Genomic DNA, 22,806 nt, shown 5'->3' on the forward strand with positions numbered 1-22,806 from the left:
GCCCTCAGGCCGCTGTTGGACCTCCAGGGTCCTAGAGCCTGCCGCGTAGCCGCGGAACGCGCGGGACCGGATGTGACGTCACCGTGGAGGAAGCAGGGAAAGGCGGAGTGTGGCGTGGTGACGTATTTCCAAGATGGCGGAGAGAGAGTGAAGAAACTGTTCCCCCTCGGGTTTCTATAGGTGAGTTCTGTCTTTGCCCCCGGGCCGCTATTCCCGCTCTCTCCAGACCTTGGGGCATTGGAGGGCAGGCTCCGTGGAGTTCGCATTCAGGCCGGTGTGAAGGTGTTAGGGTGGAAAGCTAGGGCGAGGCAGCCCCGGTGTTGGCCTTGGCCACAGCCTCTGCCGTGGGAATTGGGGGAGTGGGAGCTGGGCGAAGGGCAGGAAGGCGGAAGTCGGGAGAGACCGGCTTTTACTGTCACTCTCCTTGCGGCCTCGAGTAGACGGAGGTGGTGGTAGAGAGGAGCGTGGCCTCCTCGGGGCGGGTGACCAGATCTTTGACAACTCTTGGCCCTGCTGGTTCTCCGCCCCCTTCGCCACCCGCGTTGCGTTTAAGCCACTGTATGCTCTGCGGAAGTTAACGGGTTTTGGAGATTTGAGAGCAATTTTACACTTAATCGAAAGGCAGAGAAGCAGTTGAGAAAAATTTTAAAGAACTCGTACCATTTCCTTTGACCATTTGTCCCAAGGAATCATTTCTTAATGGTTTGTTAAATTTTTTTTTTCGTAATTTACGTGTGCCTACTGAGCTTGAAACTGTGAAGGTTCAACTGATGTTCAGTTCAGTCGCTCAGTCGTGTCCGACTCTTTGCGATGTAGAAGTGTGAAATTTTGCGGTGCTTTTTTTTTTTCACTTTGTGGAAATGTTTTCACACATCGTCATTTGTTGATGTGTCCAAAGGGTTGTGTTAGTTGACCAAGATGAAATAAAAACTAGGAAGGCTTTTTATCCCTTCGGCATTTTTATCCGTATTTGCTTGATAAGAATTTTCTGGGGGCGTAAAATGAGAACAGGCTTTGTTCTTGTTTGGATTCTATGTCTCTCTATTCACCAATGGCTTGGGAGAAAAGTTTGATGAAAACATAGTGGTACTGATTTACTCTCTCTCTTGTTTTTTTAGAACAAGGATAGAATTCGATTCCGATATCAAAATGCAGTATTCGCACCACTGTGAGCACCTTTTAGAGAGACTGAACAAACAACGGGAAGCAGGTTTTCTTTGTGACTGCACCATAGTGATTGGGGAATTCCAGTTTAAAGCTCACAGGAATGTGCTTGCCTCGTTTAGTGAATATTTTGGTGCAATCTACAGGAGCACTTCTGAGAACAATGTATTTCTTGATCAGAGTCAGGTGAAGGCTGATGGATTTCAGAAACTGTTGGAGTTTATATACACAGGAACTTTGAATCTTGACAGGTAAGGTACATATGTTATTTCCACTTACAAAAGCTGGTCAATAGTCTTGAGCTAAAGCAGATTAGTATTTTCCCATTCAATACCTGAACTCTTAGTCTTCAAATACTGATGTGCCCAGTGTTGTTTTTAATAAAGAGGTCAATATCACTGGTTTGCAGTAAACAGACTACATTTCATAGGCACAGAAAGTACAGATGTTCATAGGAATACAGCATGGTTTTTGACATATTTGACTTATCTACTGAAACAAAGTGTGTGTTTTGAGGAATGGAAACTTAAAGATCGAAATAGAAATACGATGAATTTTCATTGAATTCCAATTTCCCCTTGCTTTTTGGCCTTTAGGTTCCCTCTGGTCTACTCACTCTTCATCCCCTACTTCATAAGATGTTTGGGTGGGAGGTATAGGTGGAGAAAGAAGAAAGAATCTATTGGTTTTAAAGTGCCCCCTTTTCTAGCCATAAATAGCAACATGCAGGACCTCTTCCTGATCTTGATTCAGAAAAATACAATGCTTAAGTCAGCTAGAATGCTTCTCTGAGATGTTGAATGCTGTCACTGCACTGAAAAGACGTAGGTTCTGAAGAACCTGATAAGGCAGGCATTTTGTCTTTCATTTTGATGAACTGTGTAGCTAAATTAATACTAATATGTTTACTCGTTGTTTGAGAGAAAGGCGATGGGGATAAAAGGAAAGAGAAACCCATGAAATTACTCCTGCCTTCTATTCTCCAGCTTTTTTGAAAGTGTAAACATGAATAGGTCACCATCTGACATAGCACGATCTTGCCTGTCAGTCTCTATGTTTCTTGGATCAATATACATCCTCTCTAGGCCTCAGTTTCTCCACATGAAAAAATGAGATGATAATAACTACATGGGTTGTTACTGTGAAGATTTAGGATTTACTATCTCCTAGTGAACATTAGTTTCCTTCCTTTATTTCTTTTCTATCCTACTCTCCAAATCCTTTGAATCCACATTTATTGGAGAAAAATTAAGGAAAAAATCAAAAAAGGAAACATCTGAAATTCTGCCACCCACGGATAATCACTCTTAACACTTTGATAAATATTCTTTCGTTGTTTTCCAGATGATCTCTATAGATACATACGTGTACACATTAAACAAAATCCTTCCCTCTCTTTACATTGCAGCTTATCATGAAAATATATTTCTCTGAAAAGCTGGAGTCAGGATTTTCCTTAATCCTATTAAAAAGGAAGCATTCATGCTGTTTGGAATTACTTTTAAATTTTGATGTAATGAAATTTTTCTGTCAGTTATGTATAAGTTGCTTAAAGGAACAGCAGTGTCACAGATAAATGTCACATGATATTATTTAAGTTTCCTGAATATTTGGCTGTACAGTGCCTTTGATCTAAAAATTTAGAAGGTGTAATATAAAATAAACAATCACAAAACCAGTGAATTTTGGTTGATCTTTAATTTAGTGATTTCCCTTTCTCAGTTAACTTTGCCAGAACAATCTTGAATTGATTTGCACACACTGAAGGGCACCTTACTTTGAGCCTTCATGCAGAGGACCGGTGTGAAGAAGAGCCAGATGTTTGGTTCAGCCTTTTTTGATACACATCTTTCCTGGAAAGCTGGGGAGTTAATTGTTTGAGCCCAGCCATAAATATAAGAGAAGATGTATACCAAAAATAGAAAGTCTGTACAACTTATTAAGAAAACAGAATAATAAAGAATTAAGTGGACTCAGGAGCTAGTTTCCTTGCTCAGATCTTAGTTCTAATGCTCTGTAATCTTGGGCGAGTTACTTCTTTGAACCTCTGATCCTTTGTATGTAAAATGGCAATTACAATTACTCATATAAAGCAGTTAGCCATATATCTGGCATAGGTAATTAAATGACTTTCAGTGACTGTTCAAAAAGTGAAAGCAAGTTTGCAAACACTTTTAACTTCATGCTTATAAACAAAAGCAAATCAGTTACTGGCATAAACAAATGGTTGATTTTCTTACCTGTAACTGAGCTTATAGGCTATCAATGAAATAGGTAAATAATTTGTATGAATTACAGTTTCAGTTCTGAACAATTCATGTGTGATTCAGTACTAGTTTGTAGTGGTCTTAAAGGTTATCTGACTTAGTACTGTGGTTCATTTACTAAGAACAATTGTAATTTGAGACCTTGGTATAATAAGTGATAGAATAAATGTGGGTTTCATTCTAATAGTGTCTCTCACTTATTGTAATTTAATAGTAGACTGTGTAACAAAAATCAATTAAAAAAATGCTTAAGAAACAATGTTTTTACAGACTAAGTGGTATATACATGCAAAGAAATTCATATGGAAGACTAATAAGATTGTATTTATTTGGGGGGCATTCGTTCTGTACCTTTGCAAACAGAAAGTTAACTTGATTACAAGGATCATTCCTTATTTGTTCCAAAATTATAGCCAAAGGCCATAAGAATAGAGTAAGTAATGTATTCTTAGCTAAGGAAGTCAGTTTGCAAACAGATGATTGTTGAAAAGTTTGTTTGTAGTATATTTAGGAATTTGGGATGGATTTTCCCAGAATAAAATGTTCACTAAAACTGGTGATTAGGTTTCCAGACTAGTCTATAAATCTACTTAATTTTTTCTTGGGAAAATGACAAATAGGAAGGTTAGTAGAGGGTGTATTTATATGTGTGTAAGTATATATTCATTCTCAAATAATTAAAAGGGCGTGGTTTTGGTATTAATACCAACTCAGCTCTCTGACTTTACAACTAAGAAAATTGAAGCCCCCAAAGATGCTGACTTACCCTAATTAAGTCAGCTAGTAGTCCAGAGCCATTGCTAACATAATTGAACAACCAGCCTTCCCCTGCATTGTAAACTTCTGTAGGGCAGAGACTATTTGATATGTGTTAATATCCCTCTGAGTACCACACATGGTAGATGCTCAGTAAATATTGATTTGCATGTTGAACATTCAAATTGAACGTTAAATTTTTCTACATAACTCTAATACGACAAGTTCTCCAGCTAATTTGTGTTGAATATCAAACACAAAAAAGCTGGGAAGGTTTCTAGAGAGCTGAGTGCTTTCTAAAACCTTGTTCCTTCAGCTGTGATCCATGGACCAGCAGCATTGGCATCACCAGGGAGTGTGTTAGAAATGCAGATGCTTGGGCCCCAAAACAGACCTACTGAATCTGAATCTACATTTAACAAATCCCTGGGTAATTGAAATGCACAGGAAGTTTTAAGAAATACTGTTCAAGTTCCTCATAGGGGAGCAGAGGAAGATAATAGTTTTTCAAGACTCTTCTTAATTACAAATAAAAGTTGGTTGCTATCTGAAGAGGCCTCAGGATAAATGGGAGGAGGCAGTAGGTTGCCAACAACTATTTTTGTGTTCCAAGTGTTTTTTTAACAAGTAGAGATATTAACATTTTGTTTTTCCATGGTTGTACATGTGAATGATCCGTTACTTTTTATCTTTTCAAATTCTGTAAAACTGAATATTTTCTCCTAAACATTCTGAGTGAATAAATTTGTTCTGTTAATCATTTTTCATCATTCTACTTCATTAGGTCTTTAAAAGACAGAAATATTTGTGTAGTTGTGTTTCAAAAACGTTTTTTCTTTGATCAGAATATTGTCATTTAGCCTTGTTTCCTTACAGTTGGAATGTTAAAGAAATCCATCAGGCTGCTGACTATCTCAAAGTGGAAGAGGTGGTCACTAAATGTAAAATAAAGATGGAAGATTTTGCTTTTATTGCTAATCCCTCTTCTACAGAGATATCTAGTATTACTGGAAACATTGAATTGAATCAACAGACTTGTCTCCTGACCCTGCGAGATTATAACAGTCGGGAGAAATCAGAGGTGTCTACAGATTTAGTTCAGGCAAATCCTAAACAAGGAGCTTTAGCAAAGAAGTCATCTCAAACTAAAAAGAAGAAGAAGGCCTTCAATTCCCAGAAAACAGGGCAGAATAAAACAGTGCAATATCCCAGTGACATTTTAGAGAATTCGTCTGTTGAATTATTTCTCGATGCAAATAAGTTGTCCACGCCTGTAATAGAACAAGTTGCACAAAGAAGTAATTCAGAACTTGAGTTGACATCAGTTGTGGAAAATACTTTCCCAGCACAAGATATTGTGCAGACTGTTACAGTGAAACGGAAACGTGGAAAATCACAGCCAAACTGTGCTCTGAAAGAACACTCTATGTCTAATATAGCCAGTGTCAAGAACTCTTATGAACTGGAAAGCTCTGGGGAAGAGCTGGATCAGAGGTATTCCAAGGCCAAACCAATGTGTAACACATGTGGGAAAGTGTTCTCAGAAGCCAGCAGCTTGAGAAGGCACATGAGAATACATAAAGGAGTCAAACCTTATGTCTGCCACTTGTGTGGAAAGGCATTTACCCAGTGTAACCAGCTGAAAACTCATGTAAGAACTCATACAGGTAAGACTGTGGGAAGTATAGTTGTCTTTATATTGTGGCTGAAGTGTTTTTATAGGCATTAATATATAGTGTTGACTATATATGTCCAAAATTTAGTATACACTTAAATTTGTAAAAATATTGAGCATGTTAGACTTGAAAATACCTTTGTAATCGTGACCAAATATTTAATGGCTCTTTGTTTTGTTGTAATTGGTACTCTGAAGTCCCAGTGCGTGAACCATCTTTCCTCACAGTTAAAATAAGCATAAACTTAGTTCTAGCTTGCTAACTGTTTAACAGACAATATATTAAAACTGATAAAAAGTAATTACAACTCAGGCTGATTCTCAGATTTTGCCAAGATATCTCACTACCTGCTTCCTTAGACTTTGTCAACTTCTGAACGTAAATTATATGTACATTCCTCCCTCAACTTTTATTAGTATACTAGATTTGTACTTTTCAGAAGCATTATATATTTCTCTCATCACCTTTCACTGTTATGAAATAAGAAACACTAATTTCTTTTAACTCTATTGGTGTTTTCAATAATCAATCTGGAAAAAGATCCTATATGTTTTTTTACTTATAGCAGATAATATTTTCTGAATACTGAAACTAATACTGTTGAACTCTTTTGAAAGCTTGTATGACTTAAGCAACTAAAACAATATTTCCTTCTAAATGTAAATTTTACTTACTTTTCTTTTAGGTGAGAAGCCATACAAATGTGAATTGTGTGATAAAGGATTTGCTCAGAAATGCCAGCTAGTCTTCCATAGTCGCATGCATCATGGTGAGGAAAAACCCTATAAATGTGATGTATGCAATTTACAATTTGCAACTTCTAGCAATCTCAAGATTCATGCAAGGTAAAAATAAAAGCAAAAAAAAGACATTTGATCTTTTAAGTCTGTCATTCACTGTAGCCTTAAATAGACTATTATATGAGAATTTAGGACAGTAGAGTTCTAATTATAGTACCATTACACAATATTATTAGCACAGTGAAGGAACCAGAAGGGAGCCATAATGCCTGAAGGGGAATAAGTAAGGGAGAGAAATAAGGTCTGAATGGTGTTAAGGTGTTGAGAAGGTAAAGGTTTTGTAGGCCATTATGAAGCTTTTATGTTTGAGAATGAGAAATAAGTGATGTGAACTTACTTGCATTGTAAGATCACTATGGATGCTTTGTTAGCAAAAGATTGTAGGATTGCAAGAGGGAAGCACAGTTACCAGTTAGGAAGCTATAGATAAAACCCGAGTGAGAGGGATGATGGTTCAGGTCAGCAAGGTAGTAGTGGGAGAGATAAGCGGTAGTCAGATTCCGCATGTACTTTAAAGGTATAGCAAACAATTCTCTGCACATTTGGATGTGGGGTATAAAAAAGTAGAATTAAGAACGATACGTAGGTTTTGAGCTTTATCATATGAAAAGATGGAATTACCATTAACTGAAATGGGAATTTGTGGATAGAGCAGTTTAAGTAGGAGTGTTTGAGTTTAGGAGTAGAATTTTGATCATGTTAAATTTGAGATGACTATTAGATACCTGAATGGAAATGTGTAAGAGATGGCTCAGTCTGGAAGTCAGGGGACTGGTTTGAGCTGAAGACATAAATTCGGTGGAGAAGGAGATGGCAAACCCACTACAGTACTTTTGCCTGGAAAATCCCATGGACAGAGGAGCCTAGTAGGCTACAGTCCATGGGGTTTCGAAGAGTCAGACACGACTGAGTGACTTCACTTTCACTTTTCACTTTCATGCATTGGAGAAGGAAATGGCAACCCACTCCAATATTCTTGCCTGGAGAATCCCAGGGACAGAGGATCCTGGTGGGCTGCCGTCTATGGAGTCGCACAGAGTCGGACACGACTGAAGCGACACAGCAGCAGCAGCATAAATTTGGAGTCATTGGCATGTAGGTAGTATTTAAAGTCATAATGTTAGAGATGAGATCACCAGGAGAATGAAGATGGACAGAAAAGAGATCAAAGGATGGAGTCATGAGGCACACTAACTTTGAGTTCTGAGAGATAGGCAAGAACCAGCTGAAGTGACTAGGAAGGAACAGCAAAAATAGGGGCAAACAGGAATGTTGGGCAGTCTTGGAATCCAGGTGGAGGAAATGATTTCGGAAGGGAGCCGTCTTTGTGTCAAATTCTGATGATAGGGAGATGAGGACTGAGAATTGACTATTGGATTTGGCAAAGTAAAAGGTTAGCAGTGGTTTTGAGGAAAGCAGTGTTAGCAGAGACTAGTGGGGAAGAAATGAAAGTAGAATTCTTGGAGACTCAGGATCTTACTAAAAGGAGAGGAGAAAAATAGAGGAACAAGTAGGGTCAGGGTCTTTTTTGTTGTTTTTTTTAAGATGGGAGATGTATCAGCATATTTGTATTCTATAATCCAGAGGGGGAGGGGAATTGATGATACAGGATGGAAGAAATTTCAGGATTGAACCTGGAGTAGGCAAGGGGGATAGTGTCTCAAGTAAACAAATAGGAAGAACTACCGTTCTTGTATTAGAGTGAAGAAAAGCAAACTCTGTAGATACAGATGCCTATAGGTGGAGGTTTGTGGTGGTAGAAATTTTCTTTTGATTGCTAAAATTTTTCTTAGCAAAACAGGAAGCAAGGACATCAGCTGAGAGTGAGGATGGGTGCTGAAGGTTTAGGGAAAGCGAATGGACAAGCAAAAATAATTGCCAAGTATGTGGGCATACTTGACTACCACATATTGCTGATGGGAAAACTTTGAACTAATCTCAGAACTAATGTTTTCATAACAACTGAAACATTTATTCTTGACATTATACATTGAAACTGTTGATTTTATTTTTAAAATTTTTTTAAACTTTTTATTTTGTATTGGAATAGAGCCAATAAACAATACTGTGATACTTTCAGGTGAACAGGGAAGAGACTTAGCCATACATATACATCTATCCATTCTCCCCTAAACTCCCCTCCCATCCAGGCTGCCACGTAACATTGAGCAGAGTTCCATGCACTATACAGTAGGTCCTTTTTGTTTATCCATTTTCAGTATAGTAGTGTGTACGTGCCCATCCCAAACTCCCTAACTATTCCTTCCCATCCTCTCCCCCACCCCCCTCCACGCGACCAAAAGTTCTTTCTCTAAGTGTGTTGAGCCTCTTTCTGTTTTGTATGTGAGTTCATTTATATCATTTCTTTTTAGACTCCACATATAAGGGGTTTCATTTATTTCTCCTTTTCTGTCTGACTGACTTCAGTCTGTGTGAAAGTCTCTAGGTCCAATCTTGTTGCTGCAAAAGGCATTATTTCATTCTGTTTGATGGCTGAGTAATATTCTGTTGTATAAAAGTATCCCATCTTTATCCATTCCTCTGTAGCTGGACATTTAGGTTGCTTTCATGTCTTGGCTATTGTAAACAGTGCTGCAGTGAACATTGGGGTGCATGTATCCTTTTGGATCTTGTTTTTCTCTGGATGTATGCCCAGGAGTGGTTTGCAGGGACATGGTAGCTATGTTTTTAGTTTTTTAAGGAACCTCCATACTGTTCTCCATAGTGGCTGTACCAGTTTACATTGCCACCAACAGTGCAGGAGGGTTGCCTTCTCTCCACACCCCCTCTTCAGCATTTGTTTATGGATTTTTTGATGATAAGACATTCTGGCTGGTGTGATGTGATATGTTGTATAGGTCTTTTCGTGTCTTAGTTTTGATTTCCATTTCTCTAATAATTAGTGATATTGAACATCTTTTCATGTGCTTCTTGGCCATCTGTATGTCTTTGGAGAGATGTCTGTTTAGGTCTTCTGCCCATTTGTTGATTGGGTTGTTTTGATGCTGTTAGGCATCATGTGAGCTGTTGGTTTGGAGACTAATCCCTTGTTGGTCACATCATTTGCAAACATTTTCTCTCAACCTGTGGGTTGTCTTTTTGTTCTGTTTATTGTTTCCTTTGCTGTGCCAAAGGTTTTACATTTAAGCGGGTCCCATTTGTTTATTTTTGTGCTTATTTCCATTATTCTGGGAGGCAGATCGAAAAAGATATTGCTGAGATTTATGTCAGAGTGTTCTGCCTGTGTTTTCCTCTAGGAATTTTATAGTGTCTGGTCTCACATTTAGGTCTTTAATCCATTTCTTTTTTTTAATGTCACTGTTCAGTTTTCCAGCACCATTTGTTGAAGAGACTGTCTTTCCAACATTGTGTAGTCTTGCCTCCTTTGTCACAGACTAATTGATCATAGGTGTGTGGGTTTATTTCTGGGGAAAACTGTTGATTTAAAATACATATTCTGGATCTGTTCAGATGAAACAAAATGCTTCATGAAAAATTGTACAAAAAAGTTTGCTATGTAGCATGATCCTCAGGTTGTTTTACTTGCCATCATATATCTCTGTAATTATTTACTAATAGGAAGCATAGTGGAGAGAAGCCATATGTCTGTGATAGGTGTGGACAGCGATTTGCCCAAGCCAGCACACTGACCTACCATGTTCGAAGGCATACAGGAGAAAAGCCTTATGTGTGTGATACCTGTGGGAAGGCATTTGCTGTCTCTAGTTCTCTTATCACTCATTCTCGGAAACATACAGGTAAGGATGTGACACAGAGATTGCTTAAAACAAGGACAGTTGTAATAAAAGAATAAGGGAAATCAAGCCTTTACAGAAAGTAGGGTACAAGCTTCTGTGTTTGTGCTTCTTGAAGCTTTTTATGTTTCTGATTTTCACATAAGTATTAGATGTAAAAACAGACTGATTTTCTAGAATAATACACAGTGGGTGAAAATTTTTTTATCATGTAACTTATGTACATGAAAATCAAGTAATTTTAACAGTATGTAAGTTTGAGTTAAGACATTTTTTATGGCGTTAGAGAAACTCCTTAGCCTCTTGAAGCTTCATTTCCCTGGAATAAAGCTGTAAAGTTAAGGGGTTGGGATGAGTTTGGATAGAACATCAATTTAGTAACTTCCTAGGACTTTTTCTACAAAATATTCTAAGATTTGTAAATTAAATAGATACTTAAAACCCAAAGTATCAATTTTTAAGCAAAATCTGTTGTTCAAAGATTTTCATTTTTTTGTAGGTAATTTTTTAATAGATCTTGCTAAGTGATTTTAATTCCCCTTTAGTAATCTTGTAGATAACAAGAATTGAAATATGGATTGATGAATTTTCATGTTTTTAACTTTATAAAAATCAGACTTCTTGCCCATTTTTAGTCTACTGGAAGGATATTTGGAGAAAGTTTTATTATATGAAAAAGTATCAGGTTATATGAACAGTGTAAAATAATTAGTAATGTTCATTTAAGTTGGATCACACTGAAAATACCTCTAAAATACAATATAAAGAGGTCTGAATTTAAATAATACTTGAGAACAGCTTACTATAGATTATTGTAATTGATAAATATTATATTGGTATAGTACACCACTTCGCTATCTTTTATTTTCCATCTAGGTGAAAAACCATACATATGTGGTATTTGTGGGAAAAGTTTTATTTCCTCAGGAGAGCTCAACAAACACTTTCGATCCCATACAGGTCTGTGTTTAGGGAGAACGTATTATTTTTTGTTCTCTCTAATTTCTTTTTATGTAAACATTGACTTTAAACCATTATGGACTATATGGTATCTAGTCATACTCTAGCTATAGCTATATTTTAATGTATGAGTATCAGTTTTTATTTGTTTATTTTTTTGTTGTTTGGAGTATGGATTAAATTGGGTCAAAAATTATGTAGATTTTCTAAGACGTGTTCCAGGTAATCAGTAGTTTTTAAATGATTTGGATACAATTGCACAGATATGCCAAATAATGAAAAGGGATAGGTAATACTAAGTATCAGATTTTCTTATGAAACAATATTCAGTATGCAAGTTTTAGGGATATATTCCAACAATGACATGGTAATTCTAAAAGGTAGTGTATAGATAGTATGAAGAAAATATTAAATGTTCAAGGTTTTTTAAAACAAAGGAAAAGACCACTTTGAAAATGTACTGTTCTTTATCTTTCTAAAAGTTATTCCTCATAATAGAAAGGATTTTCTAATTTATAAGCTACCTGAGAGTAGAAACCATAATCGTGCGTTTTTTTTCCCTTCAGCTACATATCTTAGCCAGAGTCTGGCATGTAATTGGCACTCACTAAATGTCTGATAGAGTTAATTTTTTAGTTTGAGGTTTCTGTTAGTGAAAATGCTTGATTTTTTCCTTGAAATAGGGAAGCTTTGCATAAAGGAAAGGAGTGCCTATGTATGGAAGTTTTTATTTCACTATGTTAGAGCCAAGAGATTAAAATGGTGATTTGAAAGAAATTAAGGAATATAATAATGTTAGTACTGTGTTTATGAACGTTGATATTTTTGCCTTAGCAGTTTCTGGAATACTGAGGCTTTGATTTTTTAACTTATTTTTCAGGAGAAAGACCATTTATCTGCGAATTATGTGGAAATTCTTACACAGATATTAAAAATTTAAAGAAGCACAAAACAAAAGTACATTCTGGTAAATGTTCGTGTTTTTTAAAAACTTGGAGCTCTCATACTTGTGCTACTCCTTAAAATATTGAGATACACGTTGTAACAGTTTAAATTAGATATGTATTTTTTAAAACAAGGTGTACCCATATGAGGAAGGTAGCTTTGTAATGTGTAGGTGAGTTCACTGTTTCTTTCCATATTGACCTTGTAATAAACATTGCTTTAAAATATTTTCTCCTTTAAAACCTGATGTATGAACAATTTCAAGAATGAAAGAATACATAAACAACTGTATGTCACTCTTTCCCATACTAGACTCTGGGTTACCTGGGGTTTATTGTAGTTATGCAGAGAAAGGAGCATCATGAACACTAGTCCAAAAATTGTAGGAGAGTAAATAGGGAAACTGATATGCCCAAATTGTCATAATACGTGAAGTGGAAAACCATACTACAGAATTTTTAGTCTGTTGCTTAAAAATGAATCCTTGAAAAAGTTTCAACGTGCTTACTATTCTTTTATGCCTAGAAACAAAATTAGTCTTCCTCACTGTGTAGAGATGATAGTAAGTTTTTGGTAGTAAACATAAACATCATAAAGATTAAGGTAGTAACGTCTGAAAACTTAAGTGAGTCCTAAATTCGAAGAGCATTTATTAAGTACCTCTAAAGTACACATAACCATTCAGATACTAGGAAAGTGTAGTCCTAGTCCTCAAAGAGCTTACAGTCTAGTGTGGGAAACCAGAAATCTAAATACATAACTATGATTACAAGACAAAATGTAGGATATGGTAAAGACATAAGAGTACTGAAGAAGAGATTAAGTCTTTCTGACATGAGTATTGGGAAGGCTTAATTCTAGAGAACCTGAAACATGGAGGATGGAAATGGGAAAGGAAATGTTCATCCAGGCAGAGAGAACATTGTGAAGAGAGGCGCTGCAACAAGAGACTGCAGGTTGTTGTATTGACTGGCTGAACTGAAGAACAGTTTGGCAAAAATAGAGTTATAACTTTACAAAAGTATGCAAGTTTGTCTAATGAGGGTAGTGAGATTGAAATCATGTTAGTACTTCTGGAGTGACAAGAGCATGGGAAAGCTAGTGGAAATTTTGAAGAGAAAAGTGTGTCTTTAGTCATCAGGGTAATTAATCCCTTGAGTAATGCAGAATTTCTTTTGAAAATAAATGAAAGTGCCATACTTCTGAACTTGAACTCACAGAATGATATGAATTACTAATAACATTCAGTGAATTAAAAAGAGTACTTACCTGTGTAGCACTATAAGGTACTTGGAAGTAGAGAAGTATAATTAGACATTTGCTCTAAGGAATATATAGTCTGTTGAGCATTCAAGACATACCTAAGTAGGATGTTACATAGCATTAAGATAGATAGCTAGGTGTCACAAGGTGGTATATGGAGTACTGACAAATGAGTGATTAAGAAACAGCTTACCCTGGTCTGGAGCAATGAAGTCCATTTTTATAATGGAGTTGATGCATGAACCTAGTCTTGATGCCCATAAAGGGTTTGTGCAGGTAATGAGAAGGGCAAATCAGCAAAAGAGAAACAGTGTGACTAAAGGTGGGGTTAGAATGGGAATGGTAAGTAGATGAGTCTTCCTCAGGGTTTTTGTTTTGTTTTTAAAGATAGTGATTTTTTTTCCCTTCTCCTTCAGGTGCAGATAAAATTCTAGATTCCAGTATAGAAGATCATCCCTTGAGTGAACAAGACTCCATACAAAAAAGTCCTCTGTCAGAAACTTTGGATGTGAAACCTTCTGATATGACTTTACCACTAACTCTTCCACTTGGGACTGAGGACCACCACCTGCTACTGCCTGTCACAGATAACCAGTCTCCTACGTCAGATACATTGCTGAGGTCGACCGTGAACGGGTATTCGGAACCACAGTTGATTTTTTTACAACAGCTGTATTGACTTTGTGAGGAATATGGAATTGCTAAGACGTCTCTGGTAGTAAACATAAACATCTCTGGTAAGGTGCACATATTCACATTAAATTGACCATTCATTTGAGTTGTGACCATTATTTTCATTCACTGAAGTAAAAGCACCTGCTGCTGCGTCATGGCTGCAATGCTTGTGTTGGTGTTTGGCTTTTATGTCTAGGTTATACACCGCTTTTAAAGGAGTGAATTATACTGCAGTAGCACTATTTGGGGTGAATAAGTATAACTTTGCTTTAGAGTTGCCTTAATTCCATTTCTGTTTTTCATTTCAGAATTGACTTTCATTTACTGAAGTGAAATCTATCAGTTTATGATTGAGTTTTGACCTGTAGAATATGTTTATTTTCTTCTCAAAATTTAAATAATCCATAATAGTATCAGCCCATGACAGTGCTGTTAGCAAGCTTCATAGACCAGTATATAAACTATGAAAGTCACTCAGTCATGTCTGACTCTTAAGCAAATTCTCCAGGCCAGAATACTGCTTTCCCTTCTCCAGGGGATCTTCCCAGCCCAGAGATTGAACCCAGGTCTCCCACATTGCAGGTGGATTCTTTTCCAACTGAGCCACAAGGGAAGACTTTCACATATAAACTGTGAGGGGGGAAATTCATATTTCTACTAGACAAATTGAGGTACTGAATAAGATTTGTGCTATTTCTCCACTGAAGTAACTTTTAGTTACTTTGAAGGAACTATTAATCCACTGAAGGTAACTTTTCTAATGAAACAAAAAGTGCTTCTCTTAAAAACTAGAAAACTAGATATAAATTTTGTTGTGTAGAACTCAGAATTCTGGAGAAAACCAGTGGTCAGTACTTTTTTTATTTGAATTCTGAGACTACATTTTCAAAATGAATTTTAGATAGCTATTTGGTGTTTTTATCTTATTAAAAGCAGTTTCAAATTTGATGCAGATTGTTTTAATAAGTTTCTAGATAATTGGAGATGAGGGAAATATACTGAGTTTTGAAAATTTTTGATAAGCTTCTCTTAATACCTCTTATGCACTTTTTAAAAAATAAAATCCTAAAGAATTTTCTAAATAGAAACTTAGTGCATAGTATAAAACACTTGACTTCTGAATTTGGTACGTTATATTCATAAATAGTTAAAAAATTAACTTCAGTTATAAGTAGACATTTGCGTTATCAGAAAGCTAGTTTATTAAACATTTTATATTTGAGTTTTTTATAAGTTTCAAGTTTGAAATTTTTATAGATTAAACCATAACAGTTGGTGGTGGCTGTAGTTTCACAGTAGTCCTTTTCCTTTCTAATGAACTTAGAAAATTCAAATTTATTCTGATACTTAACTACCACTTGCCCCTTCCATTTTCCCCACGTATTGATTTAATCTCACTGCCTAGTCTTTGGACATTAAATTTTTAGTTCCACAAAGTCTGTTCCTATACTGCTGATCAAACACCATGATGACCTTATTTCCTATTTCTGCCATGCATTAGTTATGGCTCATTTGTTTTCTGCTTTTAAACTACACCTGTAATAAAATTAATGTATTTTCTATTGGTATTGATTTCTTTAATTGTATTTTCTCTGGGGTCTTAGTCATAGGAACCAACCAGAAGACTTAATAAAACTAAATTCTTGTAAACTGTGTACAGATCATCACCATTTCACAGCACAGTCAGCATTTTCACAATAGCCACCAGTGAGATTGACTTAGAGTTTGAAATACTGCCTTTGTACAATGTACATCAAACTTAGTATTTAATTTATCTAAGAAATCTAATTATTCATATGTATTAATTTAATATACAGGGTTTAAATACAATTTATAAAGTTATAAAAATGTTCAACTAATCTATTCTGGCTTAAATTCAATAGGAATTTATTGGAATGTGAAGAAATTAAAGAAAATTAAGACTCAGCCTTTTTAAGAAGTCTGCTGAAATGGAGAGGCTATATTTAATTCACATCTTCATTAATCCAAGCATCTAATGAACAAAATTTCTTTTTAAAAACTGCTACAGTGATGTCATAATTCTGTAAGGGTAGTAGTTAGCAGATTTCCTCTAACATGATGGTAATTAGTATTTTGTCTTTACATAAATTAGCCTTTCAATTTATTATTTTTAGGATTAAAGGATTGGAGTGGCTAAGGTTGATTTATTGTGTTTTTCTTCATCACATTATCTGCTTCTTAGCTAAAATAATTTTATTTTAAATTGCCATGGCATGACGCTCTTCCAGAATGACTTGTAAAGAAAGTTTGAGTTTTTGTCTTGTCATTCTTCTTCTAATGCTGTATTATTGTCATATGCATATATTTTAGTTGTATCTGCTATCATTGTAACACTCATAATCATCAGTTAAGTTCATCTTTAAATATATTTGTTACAGTGCAGTGTTTTGGGAAAGGTCTATTTCTAAATTATGTAAGTATTACTAAGTTTTTTGAAAGTCTTTTTAGAATGCTGAAGATCTTACTAAGAAATTATTTTCTAAATTAATTTTTTTTTGTATTTGTATTAGATAATTCCTTCTGTATTGTTAGATTTTAGGCTTTTTAAAAAGAAACCATAGATTATATATAAAGGATTTTTTGCTGGTATTTGTTTTACGTTTCATTTCATAGAATGATTTTGATAGACAGATTTTAGAAAAGTCTTTTATTTTTTTCCAGAAGAAAAGGTCCTGTCAGTTCTGTTGCAACAGTAGTTTGTCACTTTTCTGTATGTTTCATGTCTACAGAAATTGTACAAATGATAGTTGAAACGTGCTTATATAAAGACAGTTAATCTACATGTACTCATTTTTTAAAATATCCTAGCACGATTAACATTTGATACACATCAAAAATATTTTAAAAACAGTGGTGTCCAAGCCCCACTACACCTTGGGCCCTTTGAATCAGTCTCCAGAACATGCTAGAAAAGCTCCATAGGTGCTCTTAATGCATACCAAACATAGAAAATGATTATCCTAATCACTTCTTGGTGTTCTTCCTTTCGGCTCTTGATATGTGGTATGTAAGCAGTATCGTGGTTTTTTTTTTTTTTGGCTGCACCCTTCAACTTATGGGATCTTAGTTCTGTGACTAAGGATTGAACCTGGGCCCTCGGCAGTGAAAGTGTGGAGTCCTAACTGCTGGACTGCTAGGGAAGTTCCTATATTGTCTCTTGATAAATGAAGCTCTTAATATGACTTTCCACTTTTTACTCAGATTTTGGATCTTCGGAATTTGGCTAGAAATACCACCAAATAAATTGTATTTTAATGCCACTTCTGTAAATTCTATGTTTTTACTCATTAGTTATGAGCATTATTGATAGTTATCACAGCATTTCTTGAGACAGTGATATGATTTACTTAACCTGTCCTTTGCAACCCCCACCCCACTTCATTCAGCAGAGGTGTGATGTATTTGCTTAATGGAGTTGGATAATTATCATGTAAACATAGTAGTCATTCAGAAATAGGGTATTTATTTTCAAGAAGTATATACTGAAATAAACACCATGCATATGAATCAGGTATTTGAATGAAAATATCTGGCTATTACTTGAAATGCTAGAAAATTATTGAAATCAGAATTACATAAAGCCATAAAGATGAACAAGATGGTTTCCTCTTTTAAGTTTACAGTCAAATGGGAAAGATAGGCCTGAATGCCAAGTGTTACAACAGAGGAAGGCAGGAAAGGAAATGTCAAGCAGTCAGTGGAAGTTGAATGGACAGAGAAAGAGCTGTTGCTTTCCTGGATAGGCAGGCAGGAGGAGGTGGCTATTGGGAGGGATTTGTTGACAGCTGACTGAGGTAGGGGAATGGAGAGAAAATCTGAAAAGTGTTGGCAGAGATAGGAATCATTAAACACATCTAGCACTATACCTCTACCACCTTCTCTGCCTTTCACTTGCGCTGGGAGAATGGGATTAGATAGCCAGGTTTATACTCCAGGATCTCACACCCTCAACTATAGTTGAATGCTAAAGGGCAGGGAGTAGATGGCCACGTTTGTAACATGCTTGGGATTCCATGCTTGTGATTCCATGCTTGTGATCACAGCTGATAGAACACCTTACCAGGAAGAAGTTGGGCTAAGAAGTTCTTAGCCCAAACGAACTACTTCAGACACTTGGTTTACATGTACATAAAAAAGATCATTTAGATCTGGTCCATAGTCAGTGAAGCAAGCCAGAAATCTAAAGGAAATGGTGAAGAAGCAGAGAAAGCTGATCTATATAATAAAGCAAGGGGATGAAGTAGGTTTGCAGAAGCAAATGACCATGACCCTGTGAGAAACCAAAGTGGCCTGGGACTTTGCAGTCACACTCGAGGTGGCATAGCTATGTTTCGTTTTCTTGTGCATGAGTGCCCATGATTTTTGCCTATTAAATCCTTACAGTAAATCCCCGTTTTCTTTTTTTGGCTATGCTGCGCAGCTTGTGGGATCTTAGTTCCCCAGTCATGGATTGAACTTGCAAATTCCATAAATCCCCGTTTTCTTAAGCAGGCTTGAGCCAGTTTCTCTTCCTGCATCCCCAATTTAGTAACCTAAGTTTTGATCCTTAGTGACTGAGTAGATGGTAATGCTATTAATTATGATAGGGAGATAAGATGGAGGTTTATGGAAGAAAAGACTTTTTATCTGCTGGATTTGGTTGGCGGTGAGACACCTATGTGAAAATGTCTAGCGGTGGTTGGAAATGGGGACTGAAACCCAGTTGAGGGTAAAGCTAGAGATACAGATACAGCATAAGGCTAATAATTATTGTGACAAATGATTTAGGCAACCGTGGGAGATGGTATAGAAGAACAAAAGATGACAGAATCATGGGGGAATATACATTCTTAAGAATGAGCAAAAGACAGGACAGGAGATGGAAATTGATAACAGGAAGAAAACTAGGGTGGTACAGATTTCACGAAGACGAAAGTGGCTCTGTACTGATCACAGAGAAAGGATTCCAGTCAAAGACAACAGTGGGTTGGGTAACTGGAGCATGATGATCCTTTGAGAAAAGCAGCTGCAGTAATATCAGTGGGTAGAAGCCAGGTGGATACATTTTGAGTAGATGTAAGGACTTTTCAAACTACTTAGTTTGAAAAGCAGAGTGAGTACAGCAAACAATCATTTTATCAAATATCTGAAAAGTATAAACCACTTAATTGCTTTCAAACTTGAAACACTGATAAGTGATGAGCATAATAGTCTGCAGCACTGTAATAGTAACATAATAGACTTATATTACACAGTGTTAAAGGATGACTGCTAAGAAGGAAATGGAAGAAAATGTTTGACATGCATATGGTTGCACATTTACTCATTACAATTCAGATGTGCAGAAGAAGTAAGAGTTTTCCTACAGAACTTAACATGTTTGTCCCCTTAAGCTCCCACCCAGTGGGAAGTCTGGAAAAAAATTAAAAACCTAGTCTGATATAAAGAAGACAGCTTATATCTTAAGGGAGTGCTTAAACATTTTAAAACTTGTCTTATCTCTACCCTTTGTCTTCTCTCTAAAATGGTGTCCACCTATGTGGAGGAGAGGAGGCTTATATGACCAAGGGGCATGAGGGAAGACACTGTTCTTTTCCATTTTCTGGACATCCTGCTGGCCTCTGATGCAGTAGGTAGCAGCTCATAAAATATGTGATCAGGTTTTTTCCTAGCCTGGTCAGAGCCCAGTACTTCTTGGCAGACCTGGCTTCACTTTAGTTCTCTTGGATGTTAAAAAAGAGAGCCCTGAGACTTCTGCATAAATGCCTCGAACAGTCCTGTTTGGTTGCAGGGTTAGTACATGACACCCCACTGTAGGCTCCCGATAAGCCTACTTTCTTCACGTTCACCTATTTGCTTCCCACTCAGCTACCTTGTGAGTCTCCCCTTGGGAGAATATTGGAACTTGTGGGTCCCCTTCATAGCACAGAGGAACAGAGTAGCCTGGGAAAGTAAACTGCATCACAAAGGTTTACTTTGATGTGACTGTGTCCTAGCCTGGGAGAATCTCTTTCAGAATCCTATTGACACCCCTACTACCCAGCATATTATGGACTATTTCAAAACAAAAGCTGAATGGACTACTGCTACATTAAACAACATGAATGAATTGCACTCCACCTGTATACAGGTCAGGAAGCAATAGTTAGAACTGGACATGGAACAACAGACTGGTTCCAAATAGGAAAAGGAGTACATCAAGGCTGTCTATTGTCACCCTGCTTATTTAACTTATATGCAGAGTGCCTCACGAGAAACACTGGGCTGGAGGAAGCACAAGCTGGAATCAAGATTGCCGGGAGAAATATCAATAACCTCAGATATGCAGATGACACCACCCTATGGCAGAAAGTGAAGAAGAACTAAAGAGCCTCTTGATGAAAGTGAAAGAGGAGAGTGAAAAAGTTGGCTTAAAGCTCAACATTCAGAAAACCAAGATCATGGCATCCAGTCCCATCACTTCATGGCAAATAGATGGGGAAACAGTGTCAGACTTTATTTTTCTGGGCTCCAAAATCACTGGAGATGGTGATTGCAGCCATGAAATGAAAAGATGCTTACTCCTTGGAAGGAAAGTTATGACCAACCTAGATAGCACATTAAAAAGCAGAGACATTACTTTGCCAACAAAGGTCTGTCTAGTCAAGGCTATGGTTTTTCCAGTAGTCATGTATGGATGTGAGAGGTGGACTATAAAGAAAGCTGAGTGCAGAATTGATACTTTTGAACTGTGGTGTTGGAGAAGACTCTTGAGAGTCCCTTGGACTTCAAGGAGATCCAACCAGTCCATCCTAAGGGAGATCAGTCCTGGGTGTTCATTGGAAGGACTGATGTTGAAGCTGAAACTCCGGTACTTTGGCCACCTCATGCGGAGAGCTGACTTATTTGAAAAGCCCGTGATGCTGGGAAAGGGCTGGATGAGGGCAGGAGGAGAAGGGGACGACACAGGATGAGATGGTTGGGTGGCATCACCGACACAATGGATACGGGTTTAGGTGGACTCCAGGAGTTGGTGATGGACAGGGAGGCCTGGCGTGCTACAGTTCATGGGGTCACAAAGAGTCAGACACGACTGAGCGACTGAACTGAATGTTGTACAAAAGCAGTCTGATACAAAAAGCATATATATGATTCCATTTATATAAAATTCTAAAACACGCAAAAGTATGGTGTTAGACATCATGATGGTGATTGTCTATTGGGGAAGATGGCTGGAAGCAGTTCTGACATTTACTCTATCTGTATCATGGTTAACACAGATGGGTTAGCTTTGTGATAATTCATTTAGCTATTGACTTAGATACTTCCATTTAAAAGAAGTATATATTTAAAAAAATAATAATAATTTCAAGAATGAGAAAACCAGAGCATTGGTTTTTAAACTTCAGTGAGATTAAAGATGACCTGGATTGTAAAAATGCAGGTTCCCCAGACTGTTTGGAAATTCTGATTCAGTAGGTCCAACTCTTAAGAATCTATTTTAAAAAAAAAAAGAATATATTTGTAACAGTTCCCCCATTTGATCCTCATTCTCCATACTTTAAAAAAAATGATGATTTAGTATCTTCATTTTAAACTATACTCTGGACAGATGTTCGCGCATAAGAAGTTTGTCATACTGTTACACAAGTCTGAGTTTATTGACTCTCTTAATTGCTAAGAGTAGCATTTCCTCATCAGCTTAATGTTTTCCATGACAATTGTTTAAAATGTTTTTATTTTTTCTAATAGCATGGTTTTCTTAGACATTGAATTCCGTGGCTTTTCAGATTTGATCAAAAAATTTTATTTCCTATTACATTTTTAACAATATAGAAACCTGACTTTCCTCTGACATGCAACTTTTTTTTAGATAACAGTTATTTAGTTCTAGCTATATTCAGCATGTAATATAAAAGTGCCAAAGAACTGATGCGTTTGAACTGTGGTGTTGGAGAAGACTCTCAAGAGTCCTTGGATTGCAAGGAGATCCAACCAGTCCATCCTAAGGGAAATCAGTCCTGAATATTCATTGGAAGGACTGATGCTGAAGATGAAACTCCAATACTTTGGCCACCTGATTCGAAGAATTGACTGATTTGAAAAGACCCTGATGCTGGGAAAGATTGAAGGTGGGAGGAGAAGGGGACGACAGAGGATGAGATGGTTGGATGGCATCACCGGCTCAATGGACATGAGTTTGAGTAAACTCTGGAAGCTGGTGATGGACAGGGAGGCCTGGCGTGCTGCAGTCCATGGGGTCGCAGAGTCGGACACGACTGAGCGACTCAACTGAATGTAAAAGAACATTGTCAAAAACAAAGTCTTTTATATCTTCAAAGAAGAAGCCTTAAAAGAAAATAAAATCTGAAACATGCAACGAATTGGAAACTAGTTTAAGAACTAAACTAAGAGTAAAATCAGTAAGTCAAATCAATCATTATAAGTGTCAGGATACATAAAGTCACACTTAGAATTCTGTAGTCTGTACAGTTTTTTTGGTTCCGTTGTAAACATTTGGTGACAGAAGATCTTCAATAAGTGTTTTTTGCAAACTGGAAAGTCA

The 22,806-nt window shown here is 36.7% G+C and overlaps 1 protein-coding gene across 3 annotated transcripts; it reads left to right on the forward strand.

The window, feature by feature from the left end:
* Window positions 1-48: 48 nt before the first annotated feature.
* On the forward strand, window positions 49-17,552 carry MYNN (myoneurin). Of its 3 annotated transcripts, XR_006335292.1 has the most exons (9): window positions 49-180; window positions 1,119-1,415; window positions 5,064-5,854; window positions 6,549-6,708; window positions 10,243-10,421; window positions 11,295-11,378; window positions 12,259-12,345; window positions 14,003-14,323; window positions 16,145-17,552. XR_006335292.1 is itself a non-coding variant. In XM_043874439.1 (8 exons), the coding sequence occupies exons 2-8, from the start codon at window positions 1,150-1,152 to the stop codon at window positions 14,263-14,265; spliced, it is 1,830 nt and encodes a 609-aa protein (XP_043730374.1). In that variant the 5' UTR covers window positions 49-180; window positions 1,119-1,149; the 3' UTR covers window positions 14,266-17,552. The 3 variants fall into 3 exon arrangements, 2 of the variants coding, with proteins under 2 accessions (XP_043730374.1, XP_043730375.1); XM_043874439.1 differs by having other exon boundaries at window positions 14,003-17,552; XM_043874440.1 differs by lacking the exon at window positions 11,295-11,378 and having other exon boundaries at window positions 14,003-17,552.
* Window positions 17,553-22,806: the final 5,254 nt, after the last annotated feature.

Source organism: Cervus elaphus, chromosome 19 (genome assembly GCF_910594005.1).
Source record: "Cervus elaphus chromosome 19, mCerEla1.1, whole genome shotgun sequence".
NCBI classification, from domain to species: Eukaryota; Metazoa; Chordata; class Mammalia; order Artiodactyla; family Cervidae; genus Cervus; species Cervus elaphus.